Source organism: Sus scrofa, chromosome 1, assembly GCF_000003025.6.
Source record: "Sus scrofa isolate TJ Tabasco breed Duroc chromosome 1, Sscrofa11.1, whole genome shotgun sequence".
In the NCBI taxonomy this organism is placed as follows: domain Eukaryota; kingdom Metazoa; phylum Chordata; class Mammalia; order Artiodactyla; family Suidae; genus Sus; species Sus scrofa.
In genome coordinates this window covers 41,139,191-41,164,627 of record NC_010443.5, presented here as the reverse complement: position 1 = coordinate 41,164,627, position 25,437 = coordinate 41,139,191, and the positions used below count along the sequence as shown (strand labels likewise).

The 25,437-nt window shown below is 34.7% G+C and overlaps 1 protein-coding gene across 7 annotated transcripts in view; it reads right to left on the bottom strand.

The window, feature by feature from the left end:
* Positions 1 to 25,437, bottom strand: part of TBC1D32 (TBC1 domain family member 32) — a 207,635-nt gene that overhangs the window by 100,789 nt on the left and 81,409 nt on the right. For all 7 annotated transcript variants that reach the window (XR_002343100.1, XM_013988502.2, XM_001926894.5 and 4 more), the window contains 5 exons: positions 20,208 to 20,346; positions 17,610 to 17,697; positions 15,374 to 15,492; positions 8,200 to 8,316; positions 532 to 620 (listed from right to left, as the gene is read on the bottom strand). Coding sequence is in view for 6 of the 7 variants with exons in the window: in XM_013988502.2 (XP_013843956.2) it covers positions 532 to 620; positions 8,200 to 8,316; positions 15,374 to 15,492; positions 17,610 to 17,697; positions 20,208 to 20,346 (552 nt within the window). In the remaining variant the exon portion in view is untranslated. The remainder of the gene's footprint in view (positions 1 to 531; positions 621 to 8,199; positions 8,317 to 15,373; positions 15,493 to 17,609; positions 17,698 to 20,207; positions 20,347 to 25,437) is intronic.

The following is a 25,437-nucleotide window of genomic DNA, read 5'->3' as shown; positions in this document are numbered from 1 at the left end:
AAAAGTTACTTTGCGAGTAGAAGGGAAAAAAAAAATCATGAACCTATGAAAGTAAAACATTTCTTTAGTTCAGCTACTTTTAAATGTTAAGGAATATAAATTCAACCAGCAAAGATTTAAACCTTAGGAAAACTACAAGTATGATTAACATTGAGGAATAAAATCTAGGCAAGATAAATCATCCATTTCTAGGCCTCTTTCAAGACTGCATTATGGCTGGAACCCAATCAAATACCAAACTGGGGAAGCCCAAGTCACCGCTGGAGTAAACCAAATAGTTCACAAAATGCCTCTAATAAGTCAAGCAAAAAAGAGGAAGACACTGTAATAACACAAAACTTAAATGCAGACAAAGGCCATAATGTAAAAATCTAATGGCTATAATTTTCTTTGTAAATTATAGGAAGATAAATTACCTTTAAACATGCATTAAAAATTAGCTTGTTTTAAATACTTTTTGAAAGTGTATAGAACACATGCTTAACTGTTTTTGCCACACAGAAAACATCTCAAGTGAAATTAGCACCTTACCTTAGACCAAAGATGTGTGATTGTTCATAGTTGAATAAAGAACGAATCTTAGCTTCAGAATTCAAAATTATAAGTCTGTCAATAATATCCTGAAAAAGAAACTTAGAGTGAGACTGCTTGGCTGAAATCATTGGTATTAAACTGAATCAACAAATATTTATTTAGATTTGTTGTTATCAAACTCAGCTTTACATTTGAATGTAGGAAGTTGTTTAAAATTTTTTTCACCACTCTTGGGTATATTATCAGGACAAAACTTTCCTTGAAAAAGATACATGCATTCGCATGTTCATTGCAGCACTATTCACAATAGCCAAGAAAATGTCCATCAACAGATGATTGGATTAACAAGATGTATATATTTTCACAATGGAATACTACTCAGCCATAAAAAAGAACAAAATAATGCCATTTGCAACAACATGGATGGAACTAGAGACTCTCATACTAAGTGAAGTCAGAAAGAGAAAGACAAATAGCATATGATTTCACTTATATCTGGAATCTAATATATAGCACAAAGGAACTTTTCCACAGAAAAGAAAATCATAGACATGGAGAACAGACTTGTGGTTGCCAAGAGGAAGGGAGAGGAAGTGGGAGGACTGGGAATTCCGGTTTAACAGATGCAAACTATTGCCTTTGGAATGGATAAGCAATGGGATCCTGCTGTATAGCACTGGGAATTTATCTGATCACTTGTGATGGAGCATGGTAATGTGAGAAAAAAGAATGTATACTATATGTGTGACTGGGTCACCTTGCTGTGCAATAGAAAATTGACAGAACACTGTAAATCAGCTATAATGGAAAAAATAAAAATTATATAAAACAAACAAAAATTTTTTCAAACTTCATGCCTGAGTCTCACCCCTAGAGATTCTGAATTAATTAGTCTGGTTGTGGTGTGGGCATTAGGACTTTTAAACATTCCTAAAATCAATCATTAAATGCTATGCCAACATGGAAATCACTAATTTATATCCCCACTCTGGTATTGTGTCAGCAGCTTACTGCAGCCAGTTAAATATTATTTAAATGTTAAAAATGTAAACCACTTTGAAAAACAAATATGAACTCTACAAATGTGAAGCATAAACGGTGGATTTAAACAGTTTTATCTAGGAACTATTTGAGATTTTGTTAATAGATATTCTCTGCTCATGTAAATCAGCAGTTTCCAACCCTGAGTGAACACAGAAATCAGAGTACTTAAAAAGTACACAGCTGCCTAGGCTCTACCCAAGAGCAATTAAGTCACTACCCCTGGGGGTACAATTCTGGCATTATCAACCTTGTAAAAGCTTCCCAAAGTTATTGCAATGGGTAATCAGGCTTAAAAAATAATGATACAAGTGCAGAGAAAACCTGACAAGCTGAGTACCACCAGTTCTCCCAAGCACTGACAATTTAAGCCTTCCACAAAATTTTGAGCTTTCTTTCCATAATGCCTGGTTTTTGTGCATATCTCTGGGTTAAGGCCTAAGAAATTTATTCATAAACAAATGCCTGACTCTCTCATTGCTTATTTTCCTAACCAAGAAACTTGCTACCTTCTGTGAGTTTAAATTCAAGATATTTCTGTAACCAATAGGGCAAAAGAAGGAAAGTTATGCTAGTGAATAAAGCCACATAACATTTACTGAGGTCTATGTAGATGATAGTATGAACCTATCAAGTAAGTAAGAGGCGAGGAATGAGTCTGTAAGGAGTGAAAGCTGACATACGAATGCATTTACCATGCTACAAATATCTTGTAAAAGGTGTAAATAATATTAGCACAAGAGTTTATAATCAGCAAATATTAAATAAACTGCCTAACAATGAAGAGTGAGAGGACTGCTATCTTAAATAGGCTGTCACTGTTGTCTACTTCTTAGCTGGGCACTCCTTTCAAAACAGTATGTGACCCTTTGTGACTCTAAAACTCTGGTTCTGAATCTAAGTACTAGACACTGTAAGAATACAAGATCGAGAATGTATTATCAACAAGCTAATGGAAGAGTAGACTGCAACAATCTATCAGTGATAACACATTTTCAGAGAACTGTTACAGTAAATAATTTCTTCTTCAAAGAGGATTACATTGATGGATCACCACTTAGAGAAGAAAAGGAAACTCCTAGGAAGCCCGCCTCACAGAGAAATTCAGTTTCTAAGCACTACAACATGTGTCAATAAGGCAATTGGCTTCCAAAATTAAGCAGCAGCTTCCCAGTAACAAGCTAGTTGCAGGCAGGGCTTGGGACTCACAAAAAGGAGCCTGAAGCTCTGTCCTTGTTTAAAAGCACATTGTCCAATTTAAGATTATGTTCAATAATCCAGTACACCAGAATAAGACCAGGAATAGAAAAACAAAGATGAATATGCATTCTCTATAAACCAATATATGTTTGAGTGCCTATTCTGTTTATAATTGTGCCAATGGCTGTGTTTGTGCAACCTGACCCCTTTTACTTAAGAGCAGGCCAAGTGAAGGGTGAGAGATATGTCAACCATAATGCCAATATTCCTATTCCTTCACTGTTAGGAGTGGCTTGTGACTGATTAGGCCATGAACATCCATAAACAAAACTGTCTATTAAGGTCCTCTCTTGTTTTTTTTCCAAGTGAGGAGGGCCTTAGAGTCCACTGTGGCTACCATAACAGAATACCATAGATTGAGTGGCTTCTAAGCAACAGGAAATATTTCTCATAGTTCTGGAGGTTGCAAAGTCAAAGATCAAGTTGCCATAAGAGTTTGTGTCTGGTGAGGACTTACTTTCTAGTTCACAGTCAGTCATCTTTTTATTGTGTCCTCACATGGCAGAAGGGATGAGATTTCTCCAGGGTCTTTTTTTTTTTTTTCCTTCACAACTGTGATTTGATATTTTTAACTTTCTTTTCAAACCTGAATATGTAGTAATAATATGGTTATTAATGGCTGAGGTTTTCTTTATATCAAGGGTCCTTTCTCAGTAAGGCACTAAGTCACTGTGTAAAGGCCCCATCTCCAAATATCATCACACTGGGAATTAAGTTTCAACATATGAACTTGGGGAGTATTATTCCGCCTATAGCCATGTGATAGAAGAAAATGCCGCTTTGGTGGTGTAGTGAGTTGAATGGTTACTACACCCAAAAAAGATATGTCTATATTCTAATCCCAGAACTTATCATTGCTACCCTATTTAGAAAGAGGGTCTTTGCAGAGGTAATTACATTAAGGATCTTGAGATAGTATCATCCTGGATTAGTTAAGTGGACCCTAAATCTTATGACAAGTGTTTTTTATAGGAGGAAGACAGAGATTTAAGACAGAAGAGAAGAGCATGTGAAGATGGAATTAGAAATTGAAGCACTAAGTCATGAAATACCTGAAATGATCAGAAACTAGAGGAGTGAAGGAAGGATTCTCCCCTGGAAACTTTGGAGGGAATGTAGTCCTGTTAACACCCAGATTTCAGACTTGTGGCCTCCAGAACTGAGAGAGAATAAATTTTCTGTTTTAAGCCACACAGTTTGTGGTAGTTTATGGCAGCCCTAAGAAACTAATATAAGGGGAAATGGTGACCATATCTGTATGGAGTGACAGGTAGTCCTATGTCTTCTGCCATAGATGACACCATCTGGAGAAGAACATACGAATGATAATTATAGCAAACAGTTATAGAACACTTAATCTGACAGGCAGCGATTTAAACTTTTATTTAACATTTAATTCTCAGCAACCCTGAGATAAAAAGAGGCCAAAATTTTTTCTAAAAGACGAGAAAACTAGGGTCTACTTGTCCAAGGTCAGACAGTTCATAAAAGGCAGAACCAGGAATCTAATCCAGGCAATCTGGCTTCAGAATACAAACTCTTCACCCTTACACTGTGCATATGCCTTTCAATAAAGTCAAAATGAAGAGCAGTAATAGGAAGAAGGGTGGGAGAATCAAGAGAGAGATGGATGTGGATCTGAATGCATTCAAAGTTCTATTTCAACTTGTCCCTGATTTTAGTGCAAGATGGTAAGTCAATTCCTTTTTTGATTAAAGTAATTCAAATTGAGTTTCCCCAATATCTAAAGGGGTCCTACCTAATACACAACATATATAAATTAATCAACAGAAAAGAAACAAAAGCAACTGAAAAAATATCTGTTAGAGGAAAAGAATATTTTGTGTCATTCATACTAAAGAACAACTTGAGAGTTGTTCCAGGGCTTAGAGTTTTGGTAGATAGCCAACAGCAAACTATGAAAAGTTAAAGCCAAATATTCTTAAAGTATAAATAAATCCTTAAAACTGAAAAAAAAAAAAAGGAAGAAAAGAACACATACAGGAAAAAAAAAAAGCAAAAGTAAGTTGAAAGACCACTATGAGAAGAAATGTTGATGGCCATTAATCATATGAAAAGATGTTCTAGTCGTAACGAAAAAAATATAAATTAACACTTCTTTCCTGTCAGACAAATATCGAAACCACTGACCACATAATCTTCCATAAGTTTGCTAGGAAACAGGAACCATATCTTCTTACTGATGGAAATACAGAAGGATTTCTCCCTCTGGTAGGAATTCCAGCAATACATACCAAAATGACATTATCAATTTACTTTTCAACTCAGTGATCCCACTTCTAGAGATCCAGCCCAAATATGCTATAGGAGGTAGAATTCTAAGATGGCCCCAAGATTCTCAGGTCTTTAACACTAATATAGGTAGTGCTATCAAGAGATTTTTCAGATATAATTAAAGTCCTTAGTTAATCTTAAAAGAGGAGCTTATCAGGGTGGCCCTAATCTCATGACAGGAGACACTTAAAAGCAGGAGAAGTCGAGAGAGATTCAAAGCAAGAGTGAAGTTCTTCATTGCTGACATGGAGGGTACAACAGGACAAAGCCCTGAAAGCAGCCACCTGCTGACAGCCAGTAGGGAATCAGAGGCTTCAATCCCATAAGAAACTAACTTCTACCAACAACAAGAACAAATCTGGGCATGGATTTTTCTTCAGAGCTGCCAGACAAGCACTCAGCCTGGCCAACACTTTGATTTCAACCTTGTAATACTCTTGAGCAAAAAACCCAGGCACAGAGTAATTTGACTTCTGACCTATAAAACTGTGAGCTATTAAGTGGGTGTTTTAATTTACTAAATTGTAGCAATTTGTAATGCAACAGGAGAAAAAATTACAGACATTCTGGTAAATATAAGACAAGCTGAGGCTATTAATTTTGGCATAGTTGGTAACAGCAAAAGAATTAAAGAAACCAAGTGTCCACCAACAGACAAATGGATGAATAAACTCTAGTATGTCCATGCAATAGAGCACTATGCAAGTGTAAAAATGCACAAGGAAGAGGTCTATGTACCACTATGGAGTAATCTCAAAGATACAGGATTAAAAGAAAAATGCAAGGAGCTGGATGATGTTTGTAGCATACCATATTCTGCTTAAGAAATCTGGGGTTGGGGGAAGAAAATATATATACATTCTCTTTTAAAGGGAAAGATAAATTAAAAACAAATAATTGAAGCTATAGACCAGTTCTGTGGAATATAACTTTCTACAATGATGGAAATAAGAAATTGAATTGATTTAGGGTAGGAAAAACATTAAGTTGTAGACATGGTAAGATCCCTATGAATTTTCCAGATGTCCATTATCTGAAAGAAATCTGGGTATAGACCTGGAAGTCAAGTAAGTGATATAGGTCAGAGAGCTATCAGTACAAGAGAAGTCATGGAATTGGATGAGATGAACCTAAAGATAAAGGACATAATACAAAGGAAGAGAAGTCCACAGAGGAGACTGTGCAGAATAGAGCAGAGAAGCTGAAAGAGAAGCAGATGTAGTGCCATAGTCAAAGAAGAGAGTGAAAATGAGGAGGAGGGGATCAACTATGCTAAACTCCACAAGGTGGTAAATTAAGTTAAAAGAAGGGGTAGATTCCACTGGGTTAGGGAATTATATATTTATCGGTGAATTTTGGCAGAGTAATTTCAGTAGTCAAAGCAAGACTACAGATTAGAGTTGGCTTTCAGAATTGATATAAGAGGAAGAAGTTAAGACTTCAAGTATAGGCATTTTTTCCAAGACACTTCTGGCAAGGAAACAAAAAAAGAAAACCACAGGGTAGTAACTAAAAGACGACATAGATTAAGGAAGTTTTTTTTTTGTTTTGTTTTGTTTTTTTCCTCCCAAAAAGGAGAGTTTGTATAGGTTTAAATGATGATAGGAAGCAGTGATTCTTCAACAGGGTTAAAATGCAGTATCATCAAGGAAGATGGGCTAACAAAACTATTTGGAGTTAAATGTTTTAAGACTAAATAAAAGACAACTCTTTATATAAGTGGAAAGATATTTTTCATTATGTACTGTAAAACATCCATGAACACTTGAGAACAAATATCCAAGCCATTGTTCTAGATTAAATAACAACTCATTTGTACTTGTCTTCCCTAACAGATTTCAATAAAGTCAGTATTTCCAAAAATCATTCACTGGATACCTAGTATGTGCTATATGTAAATATGACTAAGATATCCTACTTGCTCTCAGGCCCTCACAACGTAGTAGGGAAGACAGACACATAAATGGCTAATTATAAAACTACTTAATATGTGCCAAAATACAAATAAGGACAAAATAAAATTGGAACACTTTAATAATATAAATTGAAAGTTTAATGACAAAAATATCTATCTTTGGAGTTCCTGTTGTGGCTCAGCAGGTTAAGGACCCGATGTGTCTGTATAAGGATTCAAGTTTGACCCACGGCCTAGCTCAGTGGTTAAGGATCCAGCATTGCTGCAAGCTGCAGCAAAGGTTGCAGATGCAGCCTAGATCTGGTGTTGCCCTGGCTGTGGCATAAGCCTCAGCTGCAGCTTCAATTCAACCCTTGGTCCAGAAGCTTCCATATGTCACAAGATGTTGCTATAAAAAACAATAAACCTATCTTTACATTTCTTTCACATAAATTACCAAAAATTTCCCAAAGTGGAGAAAGTTTAAAAAAATTAAAATTTTAGGGTCAACAAGAATTAGAAGCACTGAAAATGTCAAAACTATATAAGAGACAACATACAGGACAAAGTGACCAGAAAATAAGAAGTAATGATTAACAATGGAATTTCAAAACTAATTTCTTTGCATATATACACATACTTATATGTGTTCAATTCATAAATTTACCCAAAAATGAGGAACTAAATATTTCTGAATAATTAAAACAAGTTGCCATCTTGGAGTATAAATATAAAATAAGTCCCAAATTTAAAAAGTATGTACATACTGCCCTCATGCGGCAATAATACATAGTTCATTAAAAATACAAGGAGAAAATGTATTCAACTCGTTCGATACAATTTATTCCTAATTATCTTAGCCAATGATGGAGCAGTACTGCTGTAACTAACGTAAGTCATCTAAAAATAATTCATACACATACTTCTTTATCTGACAAATCTCTTTCCTGGTTGGGAAGCCTTTACCTTGTATTTCAATAGGTGCTGCCACTGTTAGATAGCCTGGATCAAATACTCCATTTTCATAAAATTCAGAAGCTAACATTCTATAGGTAAATAAATCAAATCAGCCTTATATGTAATTTGGTATTCCTCTCTTTTGTTAAATTGCATTTTTTATACATATCTTAAAAAGTAGCATTACACAAGTGAAAGACTAAAAGAAAGTGACTTACAATAATACACGCTGGGACCTCACGAAGAGAATATTCTGCTTTATTAGGAAGACCTTGATTGCCAATCAGCTCATAAACAGCAGGATAAGATAGTAAGTTTACCAGTGCTAAAAAAGACTAGAGGAGAAGAAAAAAACAATCATTCAAATAGTACACTTTTTTCAACCACATGGATAGAAGAATCACTAATGTAAAGTTTTTAGCAGTAAGGCTGCAAAGAGTAGTTTTTAAATAAGCCTAATTAATCCATATAATTGAAGTATATGCATATATGATAAGTACGAAATAACATCAACAAAAATCTATGTGCTGACCATGCACATCAACTTTAACAAAACACAAAAGAGAGCAGGAAAATGTTTTAAAATATCACGTGTATCTTGAAAGTTAGGTTTTGACAAAAACCGAAATGATCCAGAGTTCCTGTCATGGCTCAGCAGAAACAAATTCCACTAGGGACCATGAGGTTGTGGGGTCGATCCCTGGCCTCACACTCCAGCATTGCTGTGAGCTGTGGTGTAGGTCATAGACGTGGCTTGGATCTGGCTTTGCTGTAGCTCTGGCATAGGCCGGTGGCTACAGCTCCTCTTTGATCCCTAGCCTGGGAACCTCCATGTACCGCGGGTGCAGCCCTAAAAAAGAAAAAAAAGAAATGATCCATCTTTCTCATTCTTTATATCTAATGTGTAATAAAATATAAGAAAAATACCTTGGGGTTCTGGAACAAGATAATAGATTCTTTACATTACTGTACTCACACATTAAGTGGAAATCCAAATAATCTAATAACAGTTAATTTCAAAACCAGCTCATTTTCTGGTACAATCTTACCAAGTTAACTTCTCCATGAAATTTTTAAGCTCCTGCTCTCATCTTATTGACAACTTGAATACTCTTCTCAGGCACATTTCATTCTTTGGATCCCTTGCAGTGGTTGCCCCATACTAAACATCAGATCTAAACTTCTTAGCATGACATTCAAGGCTCTTTACTAATTGATACATTTCTGCTCTTCACTGTCTCAAAACTCCCAATTCCTATGAAGTTTCCTCAGCTTGAAGTCACCACTACAGTCAATCAAATCTGCCTTTGTCCTCCTTCAAGTGACTACCACACATACAGACTTCCTGTATCCTCTAACATGCTGCCTCCTGCTCTCCCACTTACTCATTATCCTACTTCATAAGCTATCAAATGATTGCCAAATTTTTTCTAGGCTTTCAAATTAAGTCTAGAAGCCCTATATTCTGCCAATACTCATATGATTAGTTTATACTGTATCAATTGCATTTATTTGTAATTATTAAGTTGTCTGCTTATAAATTTAAATGTTGACTAGACTGAGAAAATCTGAGAATCAGGTAATTAAAAATTTTCACTAAAATCAGAACACTGAGATAATTAAGAGAAATAGTTAATTCAAACTCTCATTTAATAGATCGGCGAACTTGAGGACTACAGAAGTGAGATGACTTGGTCAAAGTCACATAATCAGAAAGCTGGTAATAGAACTAACTGTATTTTCTTACTTCCAGGCTAAGATTACTCACTAAAAACAATCTTCAGACACTACTTAACAGTGTCACCCTTGTTCCACGGTCCTAGCTATTTAATAAAATGTTCTGCAGTGATGGAAATACTATATTCTGAACTGTACAATATGAAAGTCACTCACTACACATACCCGGCTAGTGATGAGCACCTAAAATATGTTTAATGTAATTGAGACTGAATTTTTAACTTTAGTTTTAATTAAATTTATAGCAAAGCTATAGAGAGGAAGAAGGAACTGGATTGAAAGTAAACTTTTTAATGTATCTTACTATATACATTGAAGCTATATCTCTGTTTTCTAAAATTTAAATGACAATAAAATTAGACTCCAGAAGAAAACAGAACTCCTAGAGAGGAATAATATCTAGAACTACAAGCTGAGCACTAAGACTGTTTACCACTATGAGTTATTTCTAGATCTTTCAACACATAGTTTAGGGGAATGTACAAGTTACTTTAAAAAGTTAATCATTAGTTTATATTAACATTTCTAACTCAAAGAAGTTAAAATCTCTGTAACCCTAAATTTGAATTAGAAATATTTCCTAGGGATTAAGAATCAGTTATAGTACCACTTCATACAAAATTTAAGAACCCTATAACAGTACAGATTTGTAAAACATTTTATAATTTGCTCGTTTTATCGGTGTAGCTGTCATATGTTACCTCTAAGTAGAAAACAAATCCTATTATATATCATAGTTTTCTTTCAAAGCGCCACAATAAATTGAGAAAAACAGGTGAGTATAAAAGTCCATTTGAAATTTCTTACTTTAATCCGCCCAACCCAAATATGTATCTGGTATTTTCTTTCAACCTAAAAAATACCTTTAGTTTTATTTGAAGTGCAGGTCTGCTGTAAAATATTTTCTTAGATTTTATTTTGCTTCTATCATTGAAGATTATTTTTGCTAGATATAGAAATCTGGGTGGACTTCTATTTTCCTCTTTTAAAGATGTTTCATTGTCCTCTGGCATCTACTGTTTCTATAATGAAGTGAACTTTCCTGCTTCTTCCCTGAATGTAATGTGGGGTCTTCTATGGCATCTTTCAAGATTTCCTCTTTAGCTCTAATTTTCAGCAGTTAATATATCTATTAAGAGCCTTTCTGTGGTTTATTTATATTTTCATTATTTTCCTTCTTTGCATAATCTTCCTTGGATTCACTAAGTTTCTTGATCTATGAATGCACATCTTTCAATAAATTCTGGAACTTTCAGCTATCATTTATTCAAAAAACTTTCTGCCCCATTTTCACATATTTCTGGTATTCCAATCACACACAATCTTAATCCTCTGATAAGGTCTCACGAAACACAAGTTTTTCTTAATTTCTTTTTCACTCTTAATTCCTATTGATTTATATCAAGTTCATTGAATTGAGATGTCTATTTCTTTCATCATCTTTAAACCTACTTAGAAAATTATCTCAGATAATTTAGTTCTAGAACTTTAATCTGGTTCTTCTATGGTTTCTATTTCTCTAGCAAAATTCCTAATTTGCTCATTTATTACAAGTACATTTTCCTTTACATGCCATTTATAAGTGCTTTGGCACTTTTGTAAAATCCTTGGCAAATAATTTTGATTTCTGTATTTCACAGTCTCTATCAGTTGCCTCTTCCTAGCAACATTTCTTTTATTCTGCACATGTCTAGTAATTTTGGATTACATTTCACACATCGTAAGGATATGTTGTAGAGTTGCTGGTCCTTGTTTTATTCCCCCAGAGTGCTGGCTTTAATTTAGTATTTAACATGGCTGAATTCAAACTCTGACCCCTGTGGTAGACAAGATCTCGTTAAGTCCAACATATATAGTTTGAGGGGCAGTCTTATCTGTTCACAGTATATACAGTTTGTAGGGCCTGGTATGTGTCACTCTTTCCAAGGACCTCCTACACATTCCAATTGCTATGTAGTCTTAAACTTTGTCTTCTGGTTTTTCAAGTTTGTTATATCATAGATTTCTGTCTGTGGAGCACCACCTGGTACTTGACCACAGGTGAAAATTTGTTAAATCAAGAATCTCAGAGTTCCCGTCGTGGCGCAGTGGTTAACGAATCCGACTAGGAACCATGAGGTTGCGGGTTCGATCCCTGGCCTTGCTCAGTGGGTTATAACAATCCGGTGTTGCCGTGAGCTGTGGTGTAGGTCGCAGACGTGGCTCGGATCCCGTGTTGCTGTGGCTCTGGCGTAGGCTGGCAGCTACAGCTCCGATTAGACCCCTAGCCTGGGGACTGCCATATGCTGCGGGAGCAGCCTAAGAAATGGCAAAAAGCCAAAAAAAAAATCTCCAGCAGTACAATTCTTTTCATCCACATAGACGTCTCTCCATTTTTTTTCCCCTATTTTTAGCCATTCCAATGCTTTTAACCAGTAAGCTTATTTTTCATGAGTTTTAAGTATTTTCTCCTGGAGGAAATTAGTCCACTATTAGAGACAGCAGAAATTGATTTTTTAAAAATATATATATTTTTTGTCTTTTTGCTTTTTCTAGGGCCACTCCTGCAGCATATGGAGGTTCCCAGACTAGGGATCCAATCGGAGCTGTAGCCACCAGCCTATACCAGAGCCATAGCAACGCAGGATCCAAGCCATGTCTGCGACCCACACCACAGCTCAGGACAACGCTGGATCCTCAACCCACTGAGCAAAGCCAGGGATCGAACCCACAACCTCATGGTTCCTAGTCGGATTCGTTAACCACTGTGCCACGATGGGAATTCCTTTTTAAAAATAATTTTATGACACCCATTGAATGAAAACTTCCCAAGCTTCCATAATGTCAAAGTCAAGAAACTTCATTTAATCTCAGTGAAAATTGGAGAACATGTTAAATATGTAAAAGCCATTAAATTATAATAGCAGACTGAGTGCTAAGAATTTCTTTTTTGGCCACATTACTATATGGCCTCCTTTAAAAAATCCTGACAATTTCCTATTAGATTCAAACTCAAGGGTAAAAAGCTTCCTTATAGTTTTGACTAGTTGGTTATTGTTTCAGCTTTGATTTTTTCTTTTCTTTTTAGGGCCACACCTATAGCATATGGAACTTCCCAGGCTAAGGGTCTAATCAGGGTTGTAGCTGCTGGCCTACACCATAGCAATGCCAGATTGGAGCTGTATCTGTAACCCATGCTGCAATTTGCAGCAAAGTCAAATCCTTAACCCACTGAGCAAGGCCAGGGATCAAACCCGCACCCCATGGATACTAGTCGGGTTCATAACCCGCTGAACCACAACGGGAACTCCGTCAGCTTTGTTTACTTCCAAATGCATTGAGATAATTAATCTATAACACTGCATAAGTTTAAAGTGTACAGAATAATGATCTGACTTAATCAGGAAATGATTACCATAAGTTTAGTGAACATCCACCATCTCATTGATATAACCATCTCATTAAATAGAAAAAAAAAATTCCCTTGGGATGAAAATTCTTAAGATTAGTATACTCTCTTAACACCATTCATATATAACATAAAGCAGTGGTAATTACATTAATCATATTGTATATTATATCCCTACTACTTATTTACAACTGAAAGTTTATGCCTTTTGACTACCTTTACCACCATAAAAAAATTATTCACTATACTGGCCACTCTATACATTTCATCACATTGACTCATTTTATATCTCTTAATTTCCATCACCCATTTTACTCATTCCACCCCCAACCCTCTGGCAATTTTGCTTCTAAATGTATGTTCTGTTTGTTCATTTGCTTCATTTTTTAGATACCACACATAAATGAAATTACATGGTTTTTATGTCTTTCTCCATCTGACTTATTTCACTTAGCCTAATATCTTCCAGGTTCACCTGTGGTGTCACAAATGGCAGAATTTCATTCGTTTCTATGGCTGAGTAATATTCCACTCTATACATTATACCACATTTTTATTGAGTCATCCATCAATGAATATTGAATTTCACAAATGGATGTTCAATTTTGTCAAAAGCTTTTTCTACATTTATTGAGATGATCATGATTTTTATTCTTCAATTATTAAATGTGGTAGATCACAAGTGCTTCACAGATACTGAAGTATCCTTATATCCCTAGCATAAACCCCACTTGATCATGGCCTATAATCTTTTTATGTACTGTTGAATTTGATTTGCTAGTATTTTATTGAGGATTTCTGCATCTTATTTAGTGAAATTAGCCTGATTTGTGTTTTCTGTTTTTTTTTGTTTTGTTTTGTAGTGTCTTTTGTTTTAGAATCAGGTTGATACTAGCCTCATAGAATGAATTCTGAAGCATTCCTTCCTTTCAAATTTGGGATTGAGAAAGAGAGGCATTAACTCTTCAAATGTTTGGGAGAATTCATATGTAAAGCCATCTGATCCTGGACTTTTGTCTGTTGGGAGTTTTTGTGGGTTTTGTCTTTTTAGAGCCACACTCGCAGAATTTGGAGATTCCCAGGCTATGGGTTGAATAGGAGCTGTATCTTTTGGCCTAGACCACAGCCACAGCCATGCCAGATCCAAGCCACTGCTATAACCTATACCAGAACTCACAGCAACGCTGTATCCTTAACTCACTGAGCAAGACCAGGGATCAAACCTGTGTCCTCGTTGATACTAGTTGGGTTCATTAATCACTGAGCCATGGCAGGAACTCCGAGGGAGTTTTTTCTTTTTTTTTTTTTTTTAATTACTAATTCAATTTCATTACTGGTCATCTGTCTGCTCATATGTTGTATTTCTTCCCAATTCAATTGTACAATTACTTCTAGGTTGTCCATTTTATTGGTAGGTAATTGATCACAGTAACCAAGATTTCTGTGGTACTGGTTCTAACTTTTTTTCATTTCTACTTTATTTGTGTCCTTTTTCTTGATAAGCCTGGCTAAAAGTTTATCAGTTTTATCTTTTCAAAGAACCAGCTCTTAGTTTCATTGATCTCTCCGATGGATTTTTAGTATCAATTTCTGATTTGATCTTTTTTACTTCTTTCCTATTAAATGTGGGTTCTTTTTTCTGTTTTTCTTTGTGTGTGTGTGTGTGTGTGTGTGTGTGTGTGTGTGTGTGTGTGTGTGTTTGCCTTTTCTAGGGCCGCTCCTGCGGCATATGGAGGTTCTAAGGCTAGGGGTCTAATCAGAGCTGTAGACGCCGGCCTACACCAGAGCCACAGCAACATGGTATCCAAGTCGCATCTGCGACCTACGCCACAGCTTACAGCAAGGCTGGGTCCTTAACCATTGAGCAAGGGCAGGGATCGAACCTGCAACCTCATGGTTCCTAGTTGGATTCGTTAACCACTGAGCCACGACAGGAACTCCTAAATGTGAGTTTTATTTGTTCTTTTTCAATTCCTTTGAGTCAGCATTTGTTATTTTGCTTTTGTAACCTATCTGGTATGCATTATGTTTATTAACTGAAAAAAATTACAGTAGGAATATCATGAAAGAAAAATGTCCTTGCACAACAATTTCAGGAACACTGGTATTTCTATATTTTACTAAGTTTATTTTGAAAATAAAAATTTAGAAAAGACAGAAAAGAAAAATTTAGGAAAGGCTGCTGTTTGTAACTAAATACAGATGATGTCTGGATGAGGTAATTTGAAAGAGTCACTTAAAGTTTATGTATTAGATAAGTAAGTTACCTTCTGACAGCTTCGGTCAATAGGGTCCACTGGAGTAGATCTGGGATGGGTCACTCTAACATCGTCTCTTCCACATTCCAGATTGGCCCACAATTCAGTTATAAGTGAATTAATAAACCCTAAGGAGAATTTCAGATCATATTTATAATATACTACTTCTTTGGATTATGGAAGAAAGACGTGATCACCCTCTGGAAAGACTGGTCCACACTGACAATAGACATACTGTGTCTTGTTTAAGAAATATCTTCTAATGTTGATAGAAATTATATCTGCTATTATTAAAATATATTTATGATACCACAATATCATAAACTCATGTAATGATTAAATTCTCAAAGACTATTTCCCTAGAGAACTGAATTCCAAGTCCTAGTTCATATTCTTTGGCCAATAAATGCTCTGAACATGTTTTTCTGAAAAAGAAGTAAGATTTATACTTGACTCTACAAATAAGCCAACAGCAAAAGGTAGCTTCAAAGTTGGAGTGTGTAAGGAAGGAGGTATCAGGAGGAACTCTAGGCATCTAAAGAGCATAAGTGTATTCCTTCACTCTAATTTAACTATTATTTTTTATTTCCTTATGCTTAGAACAATTCTCCATTTTGTGTAACTTTTGCCTCTATATAGTCTTTAAATTCTCATGAGTCATATACTACACATCTAAATGAAAGTGATTAAGCCCAATTATCAAGTTCCTTTACAACAAATCAAATCATACGGCAAACTGTAAAACAGAACACCTAATCATAAAATCAGTAAATTTATAATAACATTAGAGCAGAAAGGATCCTCTGGTATAACAGAAAAAAATATTGGCTCTGAAATCAAGAATATTAGGGTTCAAGTTACAAATCTGCCAGCTTTATTAGTTGTATGTTCTTAAATCTTTTGACTTCTTAGAGCATCAGTTCCTGATTTGAAAGCTGAAAATGTGTTACATTTGAGGACTGCTATAAAGTTCTCAAATGGGAGGATACAGTTCCTAACATAATAGGTAAGACATAGGAACTAAAGCAGTGTTGGTCCTCCTTACTCTGTCCTATGAAAAACTGCATTTAACCCTCTCAAGAAAAGCTAGATACTATGAGGATCAGAAGCTTAATGACTTGACCAACAGGGGAAATGTGAGATTGAATCTAGCCTTCAAATGCTTCCATTAATGTGCCCCTGAGTACTATAATAAATTGAATTTTATTCTAAGTAAAAGAATAAGAGGCTCAGCTTAGGACAACTTCTGCCAAGAAACATGTTTCAGACTACAAGTAGTCCAAGTTAGTTCACCAAAATATACTGAAGATATCCTACAGAAAAATATTTTCATTTAAGGAGAGAATCAATAGTGACTGGTGAGCATCACCAATGGCACGATTCTTTAATTCTAAGACTGAAGTATAATCATAGCATCTCTATTAGAGATTACATCTTGTCTCTGGTTAAGGGTTCAGATAACTTTAAGATATATTAAATCCCCAGTGTTGGACTGTCTTAAAAATCCTATCTATAGTAGCTAATACTTGCCAACTGCAAACTGTAAAAACAGTGGTGAAAATTAAGTGGCTAAACACACTCTTTCAAGAGGGAAAAGGAAAGGGAATAACAAAGTCGTACGTATGTGTTGATAACCAATTTAATTGTAAATCTTTATTTTTTAATGGTTGTACCCACAATATATGGAAGTGCCCAGGCTAGGGGTTCCAGTGGAGCTGTGGCTACCAGCCTATACCACAGATACAGCAAAACAGGATCCGAGCTACATCTGCAACCTACACCACAGCTCATGGCAACATCAGATCCTTAATCCACTGAGTGAGGCCAGGGATCAAACCCACATCCTCATAGATACTAGTCGGGTTTGTTACCACTGAGCTATGACAGGAACTCTTAGAATTGTAAATCTTGATTCATATATAATTCACTGAACCTGAGCATTAAACCCTATTAAATATGAGAAAGGATGATAAAATTTTTTCATTTTAATATAAAGGCTTCCTAAAACAGCAAGTATATCTCAGTTTAGGTCATCATGGGCAATGCAGTGTTCTGAAGAAAAACGTGTGAATGTTTTACAGAAAAAAAAAATTCCTAATGAGATTTCAAGGAAGAGAAAAGATTAAAAAGGAAACCCTATTAACATTCTGTTACCTAAAGGCTAAGTTGGGAAAAATAACTTCAGAGTGTAGATACTTGATCATGGCAGCTCATTCTATTTAAATTTTAATTCTGAAGAACTTACCTGAACTTTGTAATGCTATTGCACCTGCTGCTGTTGATGCCACCTGTGTAACCAGAACTCCATAGCCAAACTTTTTATGCCTGCTGATCTAACATAAATAACAAACATTGAGAATAGGGAAAACAGCATGATAACATTTTATTTACATGTTATATGTAGAATCATTTATTTCTTTGTTAAATGCTGGACAGTCTTTCAAATATAGATAATTAGAGCAGAAAAGAACTCAGACTTTAAGGTAATACTCCTGCAATATTTTTGACAATCTCATTTCAGATCTAGGTTCTAGTACCAGCCCTAAAACCAAGCAGCTTTTTGATCCTGAACAAGTAGCTATAGCTCTAAGTCTCTTTATATATAGAATAAGGGACTCTGAACCAGATGAAGAGAGATTCCTTCCAACCTTAAATTCTATTATCTTAGTATTTTATTCTCTAGTTGGCTTTTCAATAATAAATTCTCATTAATTACTCTATATTAACTAGTAGTTTTTTTTTTTAAATTGGGTTTTCAAATACACTTTAAAAAGAACAATAATCTTCCTAAAAACGGCAATTTTAGGTACATTGTGATTTTTTTCCTTAAGGAAGGAAACTCTATACACACACACTCTTCCTTAACATACATGTTTATAAATAATATTGGAAAAAATGAATAATTTATAATTTGTTTTTTCATAAAGAGAGTATCATACATGCATTCATGGTAACCTCCTTCCTCTGACTTTGGCTGGCCTATAAAGTGTTTGACTTCTAAACAGAGCTAACCATTCAGAACTTCTGTTTTCCAATATTTAACTAAAGGGATAAGGATAGGTTTTAATCAAATTTTAAAAACATAAACTTTTACATTCTGTTTTAAGGAAAAAAACAAGAACTACAAGACCGCGGGAAAAAACTAAGTTTATTTCTTCAATTTTTTCATTTCAAGAGAAATGAACAGCAAAAAAAAAAAAAAAAAATTCAAGAAATAAACTTAATTTTTTTCATTTTCATTACTCTTATTTCCCATTTTCCTTAATTTACCATCCATTATTTCTACAGTTAGATGACAGAGAAGTACAGCAAGATAAATGTCTATCGTTTTCCCACTTGCCTTCTTTAATGACAATGAAAAAAACATCTTATTCATCAATCATACCCATTGACCCTGTTGATTCAGGTATTAGTAGCTGTAAGGACCTCCCAGACCGACACTAAACACTGAAAAGGAAGAGGAAGAATCAACTTCCAAGAAAAGTTACAAATACTTCACTAAACAAGACTTAGATTTTATGGACACTGTTAAAAGACTAATCTGAGTTCTAGCATTACTGTTATCAGTAATTGGATGCGTGAATATAAACAGATTATTTATAGTCAGCCTGGATCTCCACTTTCTATTCAGTGAAATTCAGGAAAGCCTAGCTGCTTTCTTACAAGATAACTTAGAAGCTAAATTTTCAAAAAATGCTTTGGTATAAAGTAACATTAAAGTATTGTACTAAATTATATGGTTGCAAGTTACGGAGATCCAGGGAACAACGTCTTCTATTATAATTAACAGTATAGAACAAAGGAAGACTAGATTGTTTTAAAACTTATGAATATAAAAAAAATGACATCTAGTCCTAGGTGTATTATCATAATAGTTAAAAGCTCTGATTGTATGGTCTCAAGCATTTGGATGAAGAAAATGTCTTTGAGTTGCTTGAATATTTTCAAATACGAAAAAAGATGGAAACCTAAAAGGTTAACTAGTACACAAGGAGAGATTCAAACTCACTAGCAGATCAAAACACAATTTGTATAAATTTAAAATGCCTGAAAAAACTTCCATATTTGCTATAATTTAAATGTTTGTGTCCCACCAAAATTTCTATGTTGAAATCCTAAGCTCCAAAGCAGATGGTAGGAAGTACAACCTTTAGGAAGTGAGTAGGTTGTGAAGGTGGGGAGTGCTCATGGATGGGACTACTGCTTTTATGAAAAAAGATCCCAAGAGCTCCCTAGTCCTTTCTGCCATATGAAAATACAATGAGAAGTCTAAATATCAAGAAACAATAGCTGCCAGAGACAAAGGAAACACTTTTGAAAGCATGCATACATAATAATTTTAAGAAGCCCAGAGGTCTAGGAATATAGATTTACTCTAATAGCAAAAAGAGGAATATACCTCAATGACCTCTGCCTGAAAAAGGGTTAAAAATTTACTACAAATTTTATTTAACAGTAGTAGCAATAATAAAATCCCTCTACAAATATTTCTTTTAAAATGACAGACCTAAACTCTCAGTGACACACACATTTAGACCCAATAGGTTTCTTCTCTGGGAATTCCACTTAGTTTTAGTTATATGTTAAATATATTTATAAAACATCTGGATGATTAACTAAATTTTTCAATTTCACGCAGTAGTTTCACTCTGTACACATAGTCATTAGGTACCAATATCCACTCTAATACTTTCCCGAAAAAATATTAAGTTAAATATTGCAATGCTATAGGGCTTCTTAATTGAGGTTTAATAATCTCTTCCTACAAAGAAAACAGAATGATGTTATAATGGCTTTTAGGAAACAAAAGTTCCTTTTGCCTGTGGCAAAATGTAATTCGTACCTGTAATTTTTTTGCATATCGGTTGAACATAAATGTCACACATTCATTGATGGCACCTGTTCTTTGAAGTAGCAATAGTCCTTTCGGAGTGGCAGCAAAATTTAGTAAATCATCTAACAAATTCTCTTCCCAAGCCACACTGAAATGGGTAAAAAGACAGACATGAATATCTTTATTATAGGCAAAAAAAGTCTCAACTTTTTACTACTACTAATTAAATTTATAGAATATACATTGAAATAAGGTAAACAACAGCATGGTTTCCTTGACAGTGAGCTTTTTATTCTTACGTCTTATATCCAGTCATCTTCCTTCACTAAATGAATCAAATATTAACAGCACGAGTCAGCATTTTCATTATACTAAGATTCTCACTACCATGTCTTAATTTCATTCAGTTTTCCTACTGTAATTCTGGCATGTCTGGAATCTCCAAGCCCCAACTCTCTTTCCTTTTCATTATAGAGTATCTGGTCTTCTGACTTACTAAAGCATATCAAACAATTTGCCTTTATGAGTTTTTGTTTTACTTTTGGAGAATGAAATTTTTTCTCAGAATATTTCTAAAAGACTACTAAACAGGAGTTCCCATTCTGGCTCAGAGGAAACAAATCCAACTAGGAACCATGAGGTTGCGGGTTCAATCTCTGGCCTTGCTCAGTGGGTTAAGGATCTGGTGTTGCCGTGAACCATGGTGTAGTCGCAGATGTGGCTCAGATTCGGCATTGCTGTGGCTATGGCATAGGCCGGAAGCCATAGCTCCAATTAGACCCCTAGCCTGAGAACCTCCATATACAATGGATGTGGCCCTGAAAAGACAAAAGACCAAAAAAAAAAGACTACTAAACATTCTTCAGAAAAAAAAGGAAAAAAATAATTGAAAAATTCCAGACACCCAGCTAATAGAAGAGTCAGAGCTAGAAATTTGCAAACACAGGAGGGGATATGAGCACTTCTCATCTGAAACATCAGAAGAGAAAATTTTCTACCTGCCCTACTACTGGAAAATTGTACTTGCCCGGAAGAAAAACTAGATATTAAAATAGGAAAAAATCAAATGTTTATATGTACAGTGAAATTGAGTATGGAAAAGTGTGCCTTTTTTGTTCAAGGAAGTTTTAGAAATAAATTTTAAAACTGGTAAAAGATCTGAAATCCAGAACGTTTCTCATCAAAAAAGGAACCATCAGTACATGTTGACAAATATGCACTTGTGCTAATTGCACAGCAAAGGCCAAAGATAAAACCATGTTTAAACACAAAATAAATATCCCTTGGAAAAGAAGAGAAGCACAAAGAAGCATTACTAGTTTTGAGGCAAAAGCAGGCAATGGAAACCAAATTTGGCTCCAATAGGATATAAAGAACTCAGAGTTACATATGGGATGTAAGATTAGTGGTAGGCTCACTGCTTAAGATTCATTACTAGGTTAGACTACTAAAAATACATTGTAAATGTTTAATATTAAAATAACTAATTTATATATTTAAAGAATATGTATAAACATAAATATATAATATGTAAAAATATGCCTAAAATTGGGGCTTTTAATAAGCCATAAGCCTAGGGAGACAGGAGGGTACAGAGAAAGCCTCATTTCTAGAGATAAGCAGAAAATGTATTCATATTCTAACTTTCTAATTGTTTATGCAGTGCTCTCATCACCAATAAGAGACTCAAAATACCAATACAGTGTTTATTTAAAACATGCTGGTTTGAAAAAAAACCCAGAATTGCTAGACAGGAAAGAAAGAACAAAGAAATAGAAACTGGGAAAAACAAGGGAGGGAATAAGAAGGAAAGGAGGGATTGGGAAAAAAAGACTCAATGTAGAATAGACTTGCAACCAAACTTCACAAGACAACTAAAGCTGAAGTTTTGTCGTGGCTCAGCAGTTAACAAATCTGACTAGCATCCATGAGGACAAGGGTTTGATCCCTGGCCTCTCTCAGTCAGTTAAGGATCCAGCATCTCTGTGAGCTGTGGTGTAGGTCGCAAATGTGGCTTGGCTCTGGCATTGCTGTGGCTCTGGCGTAGGCCAGCAGCTACAACTCTGATTGGACACCTAGCCCAGGAACCTCCATATGCCACAGGTGTGCCCCTAAAAAAAGCCAAAAAAAGCCAAAAAAAAAAAGAAAACTCAAGCAAGAGCCAACAGAATCAACATTTATTGAATGAATCCATTCCAGCTGAAAAAATTCAGAAATAATGACAAATTTTATTCATGATACTCAAGGGAAATTTTTTAATCTTTCATTAAACCTGAAGCAAAAAGCAGAAATGAAATAACAGGTAGATTTTTTTCTAAAATACAACTATTGGATGTCTTGGAAGAAAAAAACAAAAATGTCTCTTAAGCAAATGGAAAACTCTAGGCCCCGTGGGAAAACACAAGGTCGCCAAGAATTACTGAATTGAATGGTAGCTAGATAAGAAATAAATGTTTGAGAAAAGGGATGAGATAGAACATACTGAAAGTTTTCAAATACATCTAATAAAAGCGCCAAGAGAAGAAAAGTAATTTTGAGAAATAATAAAATTTTCTAGATTTGAAGAATGATACCAGTTCAGTCTATTGAGATCAACAGAACATTCAAAGTACCAAGCAGCACAAATTTAAATTACACAGAAACAACAAACATTCAAAAAAAAGAAATTAAAAGCTATGAGAGAGAAAAGATATGACCTATAAAATAAAGGTGATTATACTAACAGGTTTACAGTTACTAACTTATTCTAGAAGACAATGGAGTAAAGCTTCAAATACTAACAAGAAATGACTAGCAAAACTTTTATACCCATATAAACTACCATTTAAGGGAGAGAAAGAATGTGAGCCCTTGCAAGTCATGCAAAGGTCAGGGGCATATGTGGGTTGGAGAGAGAATACCACATATAGAAAGAAAAGGAGAGTATACCCTCAAACTCTTAAGAACAATTAAAGGTAATTTTACCCAGAAACTTAAAAATACTTTATTAGGGGGAAAAAGTGAGACTATGAGAAATAACGGCCTACAAGTTTCAACAAAAGGCAAAAAATTAAAAAATCAAAAAATTTAAAATCTATGTGAAGAAATAAATCAGGTGATTAAAAATATAAAACCAAATTCTAAATAACTGTAACAAGACTAAGGAGTTACGGAGTATTTTAAAAGAGACATGACTGGTCAAAGTATGCTAAACACCATATTGCTTTTCAAAACATGATGTAAATACCCAATTACCTTATACTTTTCTAAATAATATAGTTAAATACATGCATTTAGGACTGATCACTTAATAAAGTCAGAAATATAACATAAAAAGTCAAAACCAAGGGAAAAATAGGATAAAATTTACTGCTCTGAGGCAATAAAGAAAAGCAAATAGAATTAAAAAAGAAAATGCAAAATAAGAAAAATAAGCCCCAAATATCAGTACCGCAAAAACGCAAAAAATTTTAACTCATCTAGTAAAAAATAAAGACTGTCAAACTGGATAATAGTTAAAATTTTACTACTCTGAGTGGTAGAAATAAAATGACGAAAAATAAAAATACTTCGTGCTAACGGGTAACAATGACTGGTTGACCCAATCTCTATCTAAATTCCTTTTTCATCATCTCCCATCCAGCAAGAAGTGGCCATATGGCAAATCCAGTAAGATGTTCACAAAAAATGAAATACGATTTCTTTCTGAATAAAAGACAAAGTATCATGAAGGAATCCATTTGGTTCTATGACTTTCTTCCTCTTCGAAAATATCTGTGAGGTCTAGAGGTTAGCCATTGTGCAACCTTGAGGGCAAAAAGCAGACATTAGTGATGAACAAGAAAAAAGGAGACTGGATTTCAAAGCACCAATAAGTCAATGCCTGGATAGTATTTCATCAGACTTCTTGCTTGATGAGGAAAAAAAAAAAAAAACCTTACTGAGCTATCTGCAAACAAAGACATTCTTAACTAAGGCACTCAGCAAATACTAATAAAAACAAAGTAGGAGTTCCCGTCGTGGCTCAGTGGTAACGAATTCGACTAGGAACCATGAGGTTTTGAGTTCGATCCCCGGCCTTGCTCAGTGGGTTAAGGATCCAGCGTTACTGTGAGCCATTGTGTAGGTCGCAGACGCAGCTTGGATCTGGCGTTGCTGTGGCTCTGCGGTAGGCTGGCGGCTACAGCTCCAATTAGACCCCTAGCCTGGGAACCTCCACATGCCATGGGAGCAGCCCTAGAAAAGGCAAAGACAAAATAAGTAAGTAAGTAAGTAAGTAAATAAATAAATAAATAAAATAAAAACAAAGTAGTCTTAGCAAGACTAATATCAGACACTATAAAACTTAAGGCAAAGCAGTAAGAAGATACGATACAATAAAAGGAAAAAGTTATCAAGAGTGAATTTTAATGTTCCTAATAGCATAAAATATAAGTATGTAAAACAAAACCCCAGAATTACAAAGAGAAATGGACAAGTCAACAAAAACATCAGTGGAGATATTGAATAGAATATCTCTACCTAGTTCCACTGAAAAACACAGTCTTCTGGAGCAAAGACAGATTTTGTCTTAATTGACCCCGTACTACATTATACAATCACAACCAACCTAAAAGGATACCTATCATGTAATCCATGTTTTTTGAAAAGAACATAAATGAATTAGAAGTCAACAGTAACATATAGAAAAAAAAAAGGTTGGAAACTTCAATGTATTCCAAATATTTCAAATATTTCATGGATTTAAAGAGTAAAATCAAGATAGAAATTTATTATTTATAAAAGCTTAATAATGAAATTGCTGCATATCAAAATGTATTAAAGTTAGAATAGCCGATGTACATTGCTTCTTTTAATATCTATTTTCAATTCCCTTTTTACTTACTTTCATGTATTACTAAAGTCAGAGGGGAGAGGAGAGGAATAGAGAAAAATTAAGAATGTTAGCAAAAGCAAAATCTGGCCTTTGCATAAGCTAATGCAATAAATTGGTTGTGGGAAGGGGAGCAAAAAATACTAAGAATCAAAAATGAGAAATAATTACAGCTAAGGAATCTTAACATTACAAGAATACTTCAAACAAATTAACACCAAAAAAAAAAATTCAGACAAAAAAAAAAATTTTTTTTTTTTTTTTTTTAGAAAATAGACAAAAGTCACTCAAGCAAACATTAAAAAACTTGAATGAAAGCATCAGCCAGCCATTAAAGAAACTGCATTTTAAAAAACTCTACCCTGACTCTTCCCAAGTAAAAACACA